We start from the raw sequence: 12,047 nt of genomic DNA, 5'->3' as shown, positions 1-12,047 counted from the left end.
AGTTAATCTTGTATTCTGCTACATTACTGAAAGTGTTTATGAGTTGTAGAAGTTCTTTGGTAGAATTTTTGGGGTCGCTTATGTAAACTATTATATCATCAGCAAATAGTGAGCGTTTAACTTCTTTTTTTCTGATTTGTATACCCTTGATCTCCTTTTGTTGTCTTATTGCTCTAGCTAGGATCTGAAGCACTATATTGAATAGATATGGAGAGAGTGGATAACCTTGTCTTGTGCCTGATTTCAGTAGAATTGCTGGGAGTTTCTCTCCATTTAGTTTGATGTTGACTGTTGGCTTGCTGTATATTGCCTTTATTATGTTTAGGTATATTCCTTGTATCCCTGCTTTCTCTAAGACCTTTATCATGAAGGGATCAGCATCTAATGAGATAATCATGTGGTTTTTATTTTTTAGTTTGTTTATTTGGTGAATTACATTGACAGATTTTCATATGTTGACCAATCCCTGCTTCTCTGGGATGAAGCTGACTTGGTCATGGTGGATGATGTTTCTGGTGTGTTCTTGGAATCAATTTGCCAGTATTTTCTTGAGTATTTTTGCATCAGTGTTTGGTGTGGGAAGTCCTTCTGTCTATGTGTTGCTTTTATTGGTTAATGTATAAAGAACTGCTTTGAGCCTATGGCAAGGGCAGAACAGAATAGGTGGGAAAAGCTAGGCTGTATGCTGGGAGAAAGAGAGCAGAATCAGAAGTCATGGAGCCACTGCCAGAGACAGACACTGGGAACTTTACCTAGTAAACCACAGTCATATGATGATATACAGATTATTGGAGATGGGTTAAATTAATGTGTAAGAGATTAACCAATAAGAAGCTAGAGCTAATGGGCCAACAGGCCTCCTCCAACAAATGTCCATGAGTGAGATTGGTCTGTAATTCTCTTAGTAATGTCTTTATGTGGTTTGGGTATTGGGGTAATTGTAGCCTTATAAAAAGAGTTTGGCAAAGCTCCTTCTGTTTCTATTGTGTGTAACAATTTGAGGAGTATTGGTATTAGTTCTTCCTTGAAAAGAAAATCTTGTAGAATTCTGAGCTGAAACCATCTGGTCCTGGACTTTTTTTGAGGGGGGATGTTGGGAGATTTTTTATGACTATTTCTATTTCTTTAGCATTTATATGTCTATTTAATTTGCTTATCTGATCTTGATTTAATTTTGGTAAGTGATATTTATCCAGAAAGTTCTCCATTTCTTTTAAGTTTTCCAACTTTGTGGAGTACAGGTTTTCGAAATATGACCTAATGATTCTCTGGATTTCTTCTGTATCTATTGTTAGAAGAGAACGTGGGAAGTACATTTGAATGCATTGACACAGGAGACCACTTCCTAAATATAGCCCAAGTAGCACAGACACTAAGAGAAACAATTAATAAATGGGACCTTCTGAAACTGAGAAACTTCTGTAAAGCAAAGGACATGGTCAACAAGACAAAATGAATGACAGCCTACAGAATGGGAAAAGATTTTCACCAACCCCACATGGGACAGAGGGTTGATCTCCAAAATACACAAAGAACTCAAGAAATTGGTCATCAAAAGAACAAATCAAAAAAAAAAAGAAAGAAAAAGGAATACAGACCTAAACAGAGAATTCTCAACAGAGGAATCTAAAATGGCTGAAAGCAACTTAAGGAAATGCTCAACATCCTTAGCTATCAGAGAAATACAAATCAAAACATCTCTGAGATTCCATTTTACACCTGTGAGAATGGACAAGATCAAAAACAGTGAAGACAACTTATGCTGGAGAGGTTGTGGGGAAAAGGGAACACTTCTGCATTGCTGGTGGGAATGCAAGCTGAATTTCAGTGTGACAATTTCTCAGAAATTAGGAAACAACCTTTCTCAAGACCCAGCAATACCACTTTTGGGTATATATCCAAAGGATGCTCAGTCGTGCCACAAGGACATGTGCTCAACTATGTTCATAGCAGCATTGTTTGGCATAGCCAGAACCTGGAAACAACCTAAATACCCTTCTACCGAAGAATGAATAAGGAAAATGTGGTACATTTACACAATGGAGTACTACACTGAGGAAAAAAATAATGACATCTTGAAATTTGCAGGCAAATGGATGGATCTAGAAAACATCATATTGAGTGAGGTAACCCAGACCCCGAAAGACAAATATCATAGTACTCACTCCTAAGTGACTTTTAGACATAAAGAAAAGAAAACCAGCCTACAAATCACAACCCCAGAGAACCTAGACAACAATGAGGACCCTAAGAGAGACATACATGGATCTAATCTGCATGGGAAGTAGAAAAAGACAAGATCTCCTAAGTAAATTGGGAGAGGGTAGAAGGGGAGGGGAGAGGAAGGGAGGGGAACAGAGAAAAATGTATAGCTCAATAGAATCAATAAAAAGAAGAAGAAGAAGAAGAAGAAGAAGAAGAAGAAGAAGAAGAAGAAGAAAAAGAAGAAGAAAAAGAAGAAGAAGAAGAAGAAAAGACACACAGAAGTTGCACACAGAGAGCACACTGATGTGTGATTTGAACCACTGCCTCATTCCTAGCGTGTTGATGAGGTAGTTCTGTTAAAGTTCTACAACTCTGAGTAAACATGTCTGAAAGAATTTATCAGTAAAGTCAGACATCTAGGATGGGAATAACAATATTTCTGCAAGCATTTGTGAGACTTGGAGTAGATGAATATTTTATTGCTACAAGCAGTGCACCGATTTCATATTTCTATATGTACCCTGAGAGTTCTGAAACCAGTTTCCTGTGATGCGTTACTGTAGTACTCACACAGTTTTTAAAAGGAACATACAATATTCTAACGTTGAAATGATCATCAAGAGGATTGAGGTTTATGCTCACCTGGCAGTAATTACATTTGCTTAATAAGCATGTATATAAGTAAATGCTTTGAAGATCATTTTCTTCTTCATAATTCCAGGATTTACAAAATTTGTCACTGACTATAAATCGTAAGGAAGTTTCTTAATGCAAGGGGAAAATGAAATAGCATTTAAAATTCATTATTAAATACAAGGTACTACCTGACTATTGTATTTACACTAAATAAACTTCTAACATGTGATTTTTACTTCTAAGTAAAAATTTCCACAACATTTGGGTAGCAAATTCTGCCATACTCGTGAAAAGTCCTGGTCTTAACTAAAGAGACAATAATTTTCTAGGTTCTAAATTCTGTCCATTTCCTCAAAATATTGAGACTGTTAAGTACCAGAGCCTTCTCCACAGATATTTATTTTTATTTTAATGCAGTGGGGAAATCTGATTTTAAGTATAACTGTGATTTTTTTCGAAAAAAATATTTCCAGATATAAAAATTGTTGGTTTGGCATTGACAGAGTCGTGGGATTTCATGAGACAAGTCTCCTGAAAAAAACTGAGAAACTGCTTCAGAGAACACCCGTTTTCGAACTTGAAAAAAATAAGGCGGCTCTCACAACACTTTAAACAGAGACAGATTCTGATCGCCCCGCCCCCGCCCCCTCAATTCTACCCCAGAGAAGGCGGAAAACAGGTAGAACAGCGTCTCAAAGGCGCTAAAAATAGAGGGTGTAACGGTCCCGAGCGCTCTGGGCTTTGACAGACACGGTGGGGGCGGAGCCCCGAGGGGGCAGGACGGGGGCGTGGCTGGGGTATGGCGAGACCGGGGTAGACTGCCTAAGTCTAGTATCGAGGGGCGGGGTAGGGGCGTGGTCAAGGCGGGTCAGGGGGCGGGGCTGATCCGCTCCGGTCTTTTAAAAGGGCTGGAGCGCGCCTGGACTTAAGCAGGTGCCGGCGGTGGTAGGCGGACATGTCCCTGTCGCGTCCCGCGTGGCCTGCAGGCCCTGCCCGGCCTGTCCCCTCCACACGGCCTCCCGAGGACCCCGCTGCGACGCCACCCAGCAGCAAGCGGCCTCGCATGGAGGAGCCTGCCGGCGTTTCGGCGGCGGCGTGGCCGCTGCTTGTGGTGCCTCGCTTGTCTGAGGTAGAAAAAGTCTGGGAGTGGTCGCCCAGACCCTTCACAGCGTTCCTCATTCCAAAGAACCCGGGCAGCTCAGGCGGCAGGAGGCAGCGGTGTGACCTGGGGTGGCAGGACAGAACATTCCAGACGCAGAGCTGTTGGCAGTCTGGAGTCTCAGGAAGAGCAGGTTGTTGGAGGGCTCCAGGAAAGTCTCAGGAACCGGGGCTGCAGGAGGTTAGGGAGGCTCTAGGTGTGCGCCATGGTGACCCAGCAGAAGTCAGTCACGTTCCACCCAACACCTCCATGCCCGGTATCCAAAGAGTCAAACCTGAGCCGGAAGAACTTCCTGCCCCGGGGAAGGGAACTACTCTGAAAGAAAAGAATTCCGTGAGACAGCCAGGAAGCCCATTTCTAGATGTTACATTTTCTGAGGAAACTAAGTCAACATTACATGACATTAAGGACAGATGTAAAGTTGTCAGTGTCATAACCTCAGAGAAAAAAGAAAACATTTCATCATCTATACTAAAAATACCAAGACTTCAAAACCAGGCCTGCTTGGGAAGCGCCAAACCCGGTTATTTTAGAGATAACATCACAATAATTTTCCCTGAGTTCCCAAGAGATTTAAATAGCAACATGTCCTTTGTCTATTTAAAGGAAATAGCAAAGAAAAAGAATGACAAAGTTGTGGCATATGCTAGGGATTTCACAAACATTTTCTGGGCCCAAAATAGACCTGATGCTAAGAAACAAAAGTTTCAGGATGATAAAAAAATTGAATTTGTGGAAAATGATTTTTGTGGCTATTATGAAAGTCAACAGCAGTCACTTCCTGTTGAAGGAGAAATAGACTCGATCAGTTTAAACTGCTGTCACCGTGGTGGTATCGAGGTTGATGTAAGATACTCCAGCAAGAATTCCACTCTAACACCAGAAGATGCTAACTGGGAGGGAACAGAAAGGAATCTAGACCTACCTACCAGACAAGAAGAATCTCAAAGCTGGGACTCTAACAGATCTGTTTTGAGAAGGAAGAGACAAAATTGTTGGATAATGAAAAATTTTAGGGTTATCTGGGAAACTATGAAAAAACTTAGAGAAAATTCAAATTTGGCACAGTTACTAGAGACTGACCTTTTAAACAAGGGAGACTATCACAATGCAAAAGTCAGGGATGTGCATGAACCACAGTCAAGTACTCCGATGATAGGAACTCTAGTTACTTCCCCCAATTTAATAAAGATTGTTTGGTTTAATGGTAAAGATGAGAATGCCAATAGACTACAGCTGAGGCACTATACTATGCAAAAATACATATCCAGAAATAAAGATGATAGTACTTTGACCTGCCATCAAATGTTAACATGTGAAAAGCAGATTGATATTCAAAAGAGTGGCATTTTGAGCAAATTTTTGCAAAATAACATTTCAGAACTCTATAACATCATTCTGAAAACCAATATAGTTTCTTTGCTCAATCACTTTGTTTCTTTAATAAAAAATGGAGGTGACTCAGAAGAGGGTTGCATCTTCAAATGTAGAGTGCATTTGAATTATTTGAAAAATATTATAAAGGAAAGCCATGTTGAATATCTAACAAGGATGTTCATTTCTTCAAGACCGTTAGAAAATAACACAAAATCTATGGCAAAGAAAAGAAAACTATTTAAAATGGAGCGTGTTCTTGAAGGGGTTAAGAAACACAGCATCAGCTCTCTTAGTATAGAAACTAAAAGGTTTCCAATTTACAAACCACATGAAAATGTTCTTCTTTTACTGGATTTTGGTGACACTAAAGGACTTTCCTTGTCAAAAGAGCCTAGTTATGAGAATGCAAGTTGTTCTGAGCAATTCCTAAATGTGGAGAAGTGGACTTACTATAGTTTTGGTATTGCTAGCACATGTGTGAAGTCTGATATGCTATTTATACAGAATAACTGTGGACATACTAGTGAAAAATATTATGAAAGTGCTATGTACAATCAAGATTTAGATATTGAAAGGAAGCAGAAGCAAAAGACCCCTCATTCTACTTTTCAGTTCGTATTTGAACATATCTTTAATGCTAGGCAACTGAGCACATTGTCTAATGAAAATAAAATACATAGTGATCAGATGGTGATAACTCAGAAGTCCAGCTTGGAAAACTTGCTAGATGACATAGAATGGAAAATATATGATTTTATTTTGAAGAAGTATGTCAGGGCCACAGAAAGTTCAAGTAGTTTCCAAGTTCACAAAGCTATCAGCATAGAGAAAAAAGAGGATAGTTCTCCCCCAATCGAAAGCATGTCTTCAGTGCAGGTAGCTTCAAGAGTGAGTAAGGACGTAAATGTGAGAGAAACTACATCTGCTAATCAAAATAGTGGAGCTAACACAAAAGAGACTGGAGACTTTTTGCAAGAAGGCGAGTTAGCTAATTCAGCGTGTTTTCATCCAGAGAATGACTCTACATTATATGCTGATCGTCAGTTTGAAAGTGATTCAAGTGGAGAGAACAATAAATGTTTTCAGGGCTTAGCTGCTCGATGTTTATCAACAGAAACTCTGTCAATAGCAAAGGATTTCGAGATGAAGAGTAAATTTGATTTAGTACTTGAAGAGCTTTGTATGTTTCATGAAATTAGTAAGGAAAATGAAATTCCAAGTACAGCAGAAGCGAACAATAGGAAAGAAAATTACTTTGGAGAAAGTAATGATGTTAAGGAGGCAAGAATGGAGATAGAAAAAGATTTGGAAATGGTTGAAACCAACAAAAGAAATGCACCTGCTTTGCCCCTTGATTTGAAAGCAGGCTCCAACATGCATAAAAGACACCAACGTTTATTTAATTGGAAAACAATCCCTACTCATGGGAGACAGGCAGTTCCAAATGAATATTGCTGTCCAAGATCAGAGGAAGAATCCCTTCATTCTACTCCTGAGGAAGGTATGCCATTTATTTTAAAATTTCTTACTCATGATAAAAAGTTAGTGTTTTTTTTTCCTGTGTAAGGAAAATATATAATTTTTGGCAACAAATAAAATAGAAGAGGCTTCATGAATGTATGTTATTTCCAACAGAGACCCATTAAAATGTTAGACAATAAACCGAAGTGGAAGAAAACAAGTCACTTAAATTTTAAGAAAAGCTCCAAACTCTTATTTAATTTTTCTAAATATTTGGAGCCAATCAGTCAGTATTTGTAAAAACAGTTTGCCAATATTGTTAACATTTGTGAAGCAAAGTTACTTTCTCTAGAAAGGGCTATAACCAGCTAGTCACTGAAGTGACATAAAAGTTAGCTTGGCCATAATATGTTAGTGTTTATTTTCAGATTATAAGAAACCTTTCCACAAAAGTTCTGCCTTTTCTTCAGAAGAATGTAAAAAAGAAAAGAATGATTATTTACTGAAGGGAGGTAAGATCTTCTGTTATTTTTTAGAATATGTTTAAAGATGGCTGTCATATTGTCTTAGCATGATGAAAATACTTTGGTTGATAGAAAACAAGAACAAAATTTTATACTTTAAAAATAGCTATGTTACTAATTTCAATTTAGAAATTGTCTAAAAATTAAAATAATACTGGAAATGCCCTCTGAAAGCATGTTCTAATATTTGCAGTAGTGTATGACAATACACTACTAAGTCTAAGTGATAAGACACGTTTTAAATGTGTGACTCATTCCATATGTACTATTAGTTAGCAAAATACTAAACAAAAGAGAATCCATCCCAGGTGGATCACCGTTCTTGAAATGCCACTCCAAATTATGCTCTATACCATTGGTTCCCAACCTGTGCATTGTGACTCCTTTGGGGGTTGAATGGGTCCTTTCACAGGACTTCCACATAAGATACCCTGCATATCAGATATCTATATTATGATTCATTACAGCAGCAAAATTAGAGTTATGAAGTAGCAATGAAATAATTTTGTGTTTGAGAGTCACAACATGAGGAACTGTGTTAAGGGCTTGCAGCATTAGGAAGATTGAGAACCACTGCTTCATATTTTATACCTTTATAGAGCCTCTCAAGTAGATATTTTATGAATATAAATAATGTACTAATACTGATCTGGGTATTATGGATCATGCCTTAATCCCAGCACTACGGGAACATTGACAAGAGACTCTGGTATATGATTGAGGCCAGAAACCAATATTCTAGCAATTACTTATTATTTTTAGGTGTTGACATGATTTTTGAATATAACTATTATAATTTTATTTTTAAATTGCTATTAAAGAAAACAACCAAAGAAAAATCAAACAATTGCCAATAACACCTAAGAATTTTTCAGTATCAGAATAAAACAAAAATAGGACTAGCATTTATTCTAACTTGTACCAATGAGTTTAGATAAGGATAGGATTGAAATTAGGGAACAAGGTGTATTAGTCTTGTAATACATTTACATGACAATATTAAATCCAAAAAGGCTACATTGCAAGAAAAATATATTTTCTCAAATGCCTTCAGTGAGCCACCATTTCTCGTATATATTTTTATGTCTTTACATCATCAGAAAAATGCTATCTCCAGCTCCTTCATTTTGTCTTTCCTTTTGTCTCAATCTTTGGTGAATTGATCTTAGAAATTAACTGACGCCCGAAATATTAAAAGTATAGAAGCAGTCTCCTCTCCCCTGAAAACATGTGATCACCGGGGGACTGATAATCTATGAGTCTAAAGAGTTATGTTGGTCAGAATGCAGTCTGCTTCTTCCTAGAAAGACAGGAAACAATTGGATTTAGGAACCTAATTTGATGTAGAATACAAAGAGGTCAGGAACACACATCCACATTGCTGCATGTTATGTGGCAGCTGCCAGTTCACCAGGTATTTTTTTTTTTAATTTGGTTTTTTCAAGACAGGTTTTCTCTATAGCTTTGGAGCCTGTTCTGGAACTAGCTCTTGTAGACCAGGCTGGCTTCAAACTCACAGAGATCCGCCTGCCTCTGCCTCCCGAATGCTGGGATTAAAGGCATGTTCCATCACTGGCCAGCTTCTCCAGGTATTTTATATGTCGCTTAGGCCAGTGTTGCTCTGACTTGAATGTGTTTGTGAATCTTCTGAAGACTGTGTTATAGAATTCTGTTTCCACTGCAACCAAGCTCTGAGATTCTGAATTTTGAACACTGTCCTAGAGCCGCAGAGGCAGATATTTGCTAGGATGTTGATCACACCTGTGCAGTCTTTACTGTCCTGGAACTCACTCTGCAGATCAGGATGGCCTGGAACTCAGAGATTCACCTGCCTCTGCCTCCTAAGTGCTGGGATTAAAGGAGTGTGCTACCACCACCAGGCTTTATGACATGTTTTTAAATATTGACTTTTAAGAACAGTTTCTCACAGTATTCTGGAATGTTTATATTTTTAAAAAGGTTAACAATAAATTAATCAAGAATATAGCAATAAGAAAAGGATCATGTTTTATTCTTCAAAGGGATGTATTACCAACATCATAGCTTAATGAAACAGGCCATCATTGTGCAAAGGACCTACTACTGATGGAAATTAGTGTAGCCACTTTCCATCCATTGCAAAATTATCATAAGTCACTGTTACATTAAATATAAAAGGGAAAGGCATACTTTGAAAAAAATATATTACTAATTTTGGCTTTGTTCTGAAACAATCCTTTAATGAAAAATTCATTTTATGCAAAATTCCTAAAACTGTCTAATATATAACCAAATATAGTATATCTTCATGACCCAATAATTTTGTCTGATTTGGGCATCCCAGTAAGTTTAAAAACTTTATAAAAAATCTAGTAATAATATTTTTACTTATTATAAAATATATATTCTTAATGGTAAATTGAGTATAAAATGGATATGCAGCTTTTTGGAGTGTTTACTTTTTTACCTTATTAATATGTGCTTTAAATTAGGATTCTGTTTCATCAGTGTTTACATAGGTATATTTGATTTTCTCAGCTTTGAAATTATGGTGTTTAGCTTTTGTGAGATTTAACAAAATGGGTTTAACAAATGTCATGAATGGGTTGATGACAGTGTTTTTAGTATAATGGAGTGTTAAAGTCATACTAATTTACTAAAGCCTAATTTATATTTGAGTCTTACAAATATACTATATAGTATATATGGGAATAAAACTTAAAGGTAATGCATCATATCTACGTGTGTAAGCTAAGTGATCTTGAGAGAAAAACAGCTCTGTGAAACATTCAAATTTCTTAGAAAATGATATAGTGTTATGTTAAATAAAACTAAAAATCAGAGTAATCCATAGCTGTAATTACACTTGTATTCTATTAAAAAATAATCCCTATTAGAAACCAAGTATAACCACTAACAACATGGCAGAATTGCTTAGCTTCTATTTGAAAAATGACACTCATAAAGCACAGTATCAAGTTGGCTAAAATCTTAATTAGTTTTTGAGTTTATTGTTCTTGTGTCAGAGTTCCTGACTGGAATACTGGTCTTAATATATATACGCGCACACACACAGGTTTCTTAGTCTTCCTGTACTTCCCATGTTTTAGAACTGGATATAATAGAATTTAGTACAGTAATGCACTAGTGAATGGTGTGTAAATCCCTAGTAAATGTGGCTAGTATCATGATTAGAATAAGGACTTTTAAACATGTCGGTAATTTTTGCTTTTTTCAGTAAATTATGTTGTCATCTTTGCAGGCAGTCATTTGTCACATGGCATTTCCAGAGTACAGCCTCTTAAGACGTGCAACCGTCCAATTAGAGTCGGCTTGTCAAGAAGAGCTAGGCTGAAACAGCTCCATCCTTATCTGAAATGAATGGGTTGTTAAGGACTCAGAAGAAACTTCTGGGCTTTAACAGCTCAGCAGGTCTAGGAATGTTTTATTTCTTGCTTTGTAGAAGTGTTTTCTCCAGCTTGCAGAGTTTGTGCTTTCTTTATAAAATGTAGAGAGGTTCTTTTGTGTGTAGATTATTTTATTAGTATTAAAAGAAAACTTTCAATGATATTTTCCTGTCATGATCAATATACACATTAAAGTATTTCTATTATCTTATTAACCATTTCAGCATCTTAATTTTCATAAATTTTATAAAAAATTTATAACTTCTACTTTTTGGAAGGATCTGTGGCTTATAAAAAGGTAATGAACCAGTGTTCTAACCTACTCTACATTTTGTCAGGTGTATAGGATCTTCCCTTCCTCCCTCCCGCCTTCCCTCCCTCTCTCCTTCCCTTCCTTCTCTTTCTTCAGATAGGATATCTTGTAATTCAGGCTGGTATCAAACTCCCTCTGCAGCTGCTGCTGCTGACCTTGAACTCTTGACTCTCTGAGGTGTAGCTTCCTTCCTGTCCTTGAAATTTGTAGAGAAATAAAGAATACACATATTTTCAAAGTAACTATCAATAGAATAAAACAAAATTTAAAAATGCTAGACAAGTAAATAACATTGACATATTTAGAAAAACGGTAAAGAAAGAAAGAAGTATCAAGAAAACGCAAGAACAGCAAACAAGGCCAGGGTTACTTCACTCAGTATATTTTGCGAATACATCCAAAAGTACGCTGAAATGCATCAATTCACAATACAAATGCTGCTGGGTTAGATGATCACCAGTAACTGTTCTCAGACCCACAAAATTCAGCCTCAACTTTGGCTCTATTTCTTCCTCCACTGAACATTTTCCAACTCCAACATCCTGCTTGAAATCCCTCCACCCACTCACTGCTTTAAGTGAAAGCTTTTTTTCTTTGCTTTTTAAAATTTTTTTTAAATATTTCTTTGTTTATTATGTATACAATATTCTGTCTACATGTATGCCTGCAGGCCAGAAGAGGGCACCAGACCTCATTACAGATGGTTGTGAGCCACCATGTGGTTGCTGGGAATTGAACTCAGGACCTTTGGAAGAGAGGCAATGCTCTTAACCACTGAGCCATCTCTCAGCCCTTTTCTTTGCTTTTTTAAAATCATTATTTTTGAGTAGATGAACGTTTTTTTCTGAATGCCTGTTTGTGCACCAAGGGCATGCAGTGCCTTTGAAGACTAGAAGAAGCCATCAGATTCCCTGGAACTGGAGTCCAGACAACTGTGAACAGCCAGCTAGGTGCTAGGGATTTAACGTGGGTCTCCTAGAAAAGCC

The 12,047-nt window shown here is 37.3% G+C and overlaps 1 protein-coding gene across 1 annotated transcript; it reads left to right on the top strand.

Annotated features, from left to right (window-relative positions):
• The first annotated feature begins 3,796 nt into the window (after positions 1-3,796).
• Rad51ap2 (RAD51 associated protein 2) lies at positions 3,797-10,909 on the top strand. Its single transcript, XM_048439596.3, has 3 exons — positions 3,797-6,878; positions 7,267-7,350; positions 10,604-10,909. The coding sequence occupies exons 1-3, from the start codon at positions 3,797-3,799 to the stop codon at positions 10,720-10,722; spliced, it is 3,285 nt and encodes a 1,094-aa protein (XP_048295553.3). The 3' UTR covers positions 10,723-10,909.
• The last annotated feature ends 1,138 nt before the right edge of the window (positions 10,910-12,047 follow it).

This window comes from Myodes glareolus, chromosome 6 (assembly GCF_982192425.1).
Source record: "Myodes glareolus chromosome 6, mMyoGla1.1, whole genome shotgun sequence".
Taxonomy (NCBI): domain Eukaryota; kingdom Metazoa; phylum Chordata; class Mammalia; order Rodentia; family Cricetidae; genus Myodes; species Myodes glareolus.
Note: the sequence above shows the minus strand (reverse complement) of the source record. Positions and strands in the feature narration are given on the sequence as shown.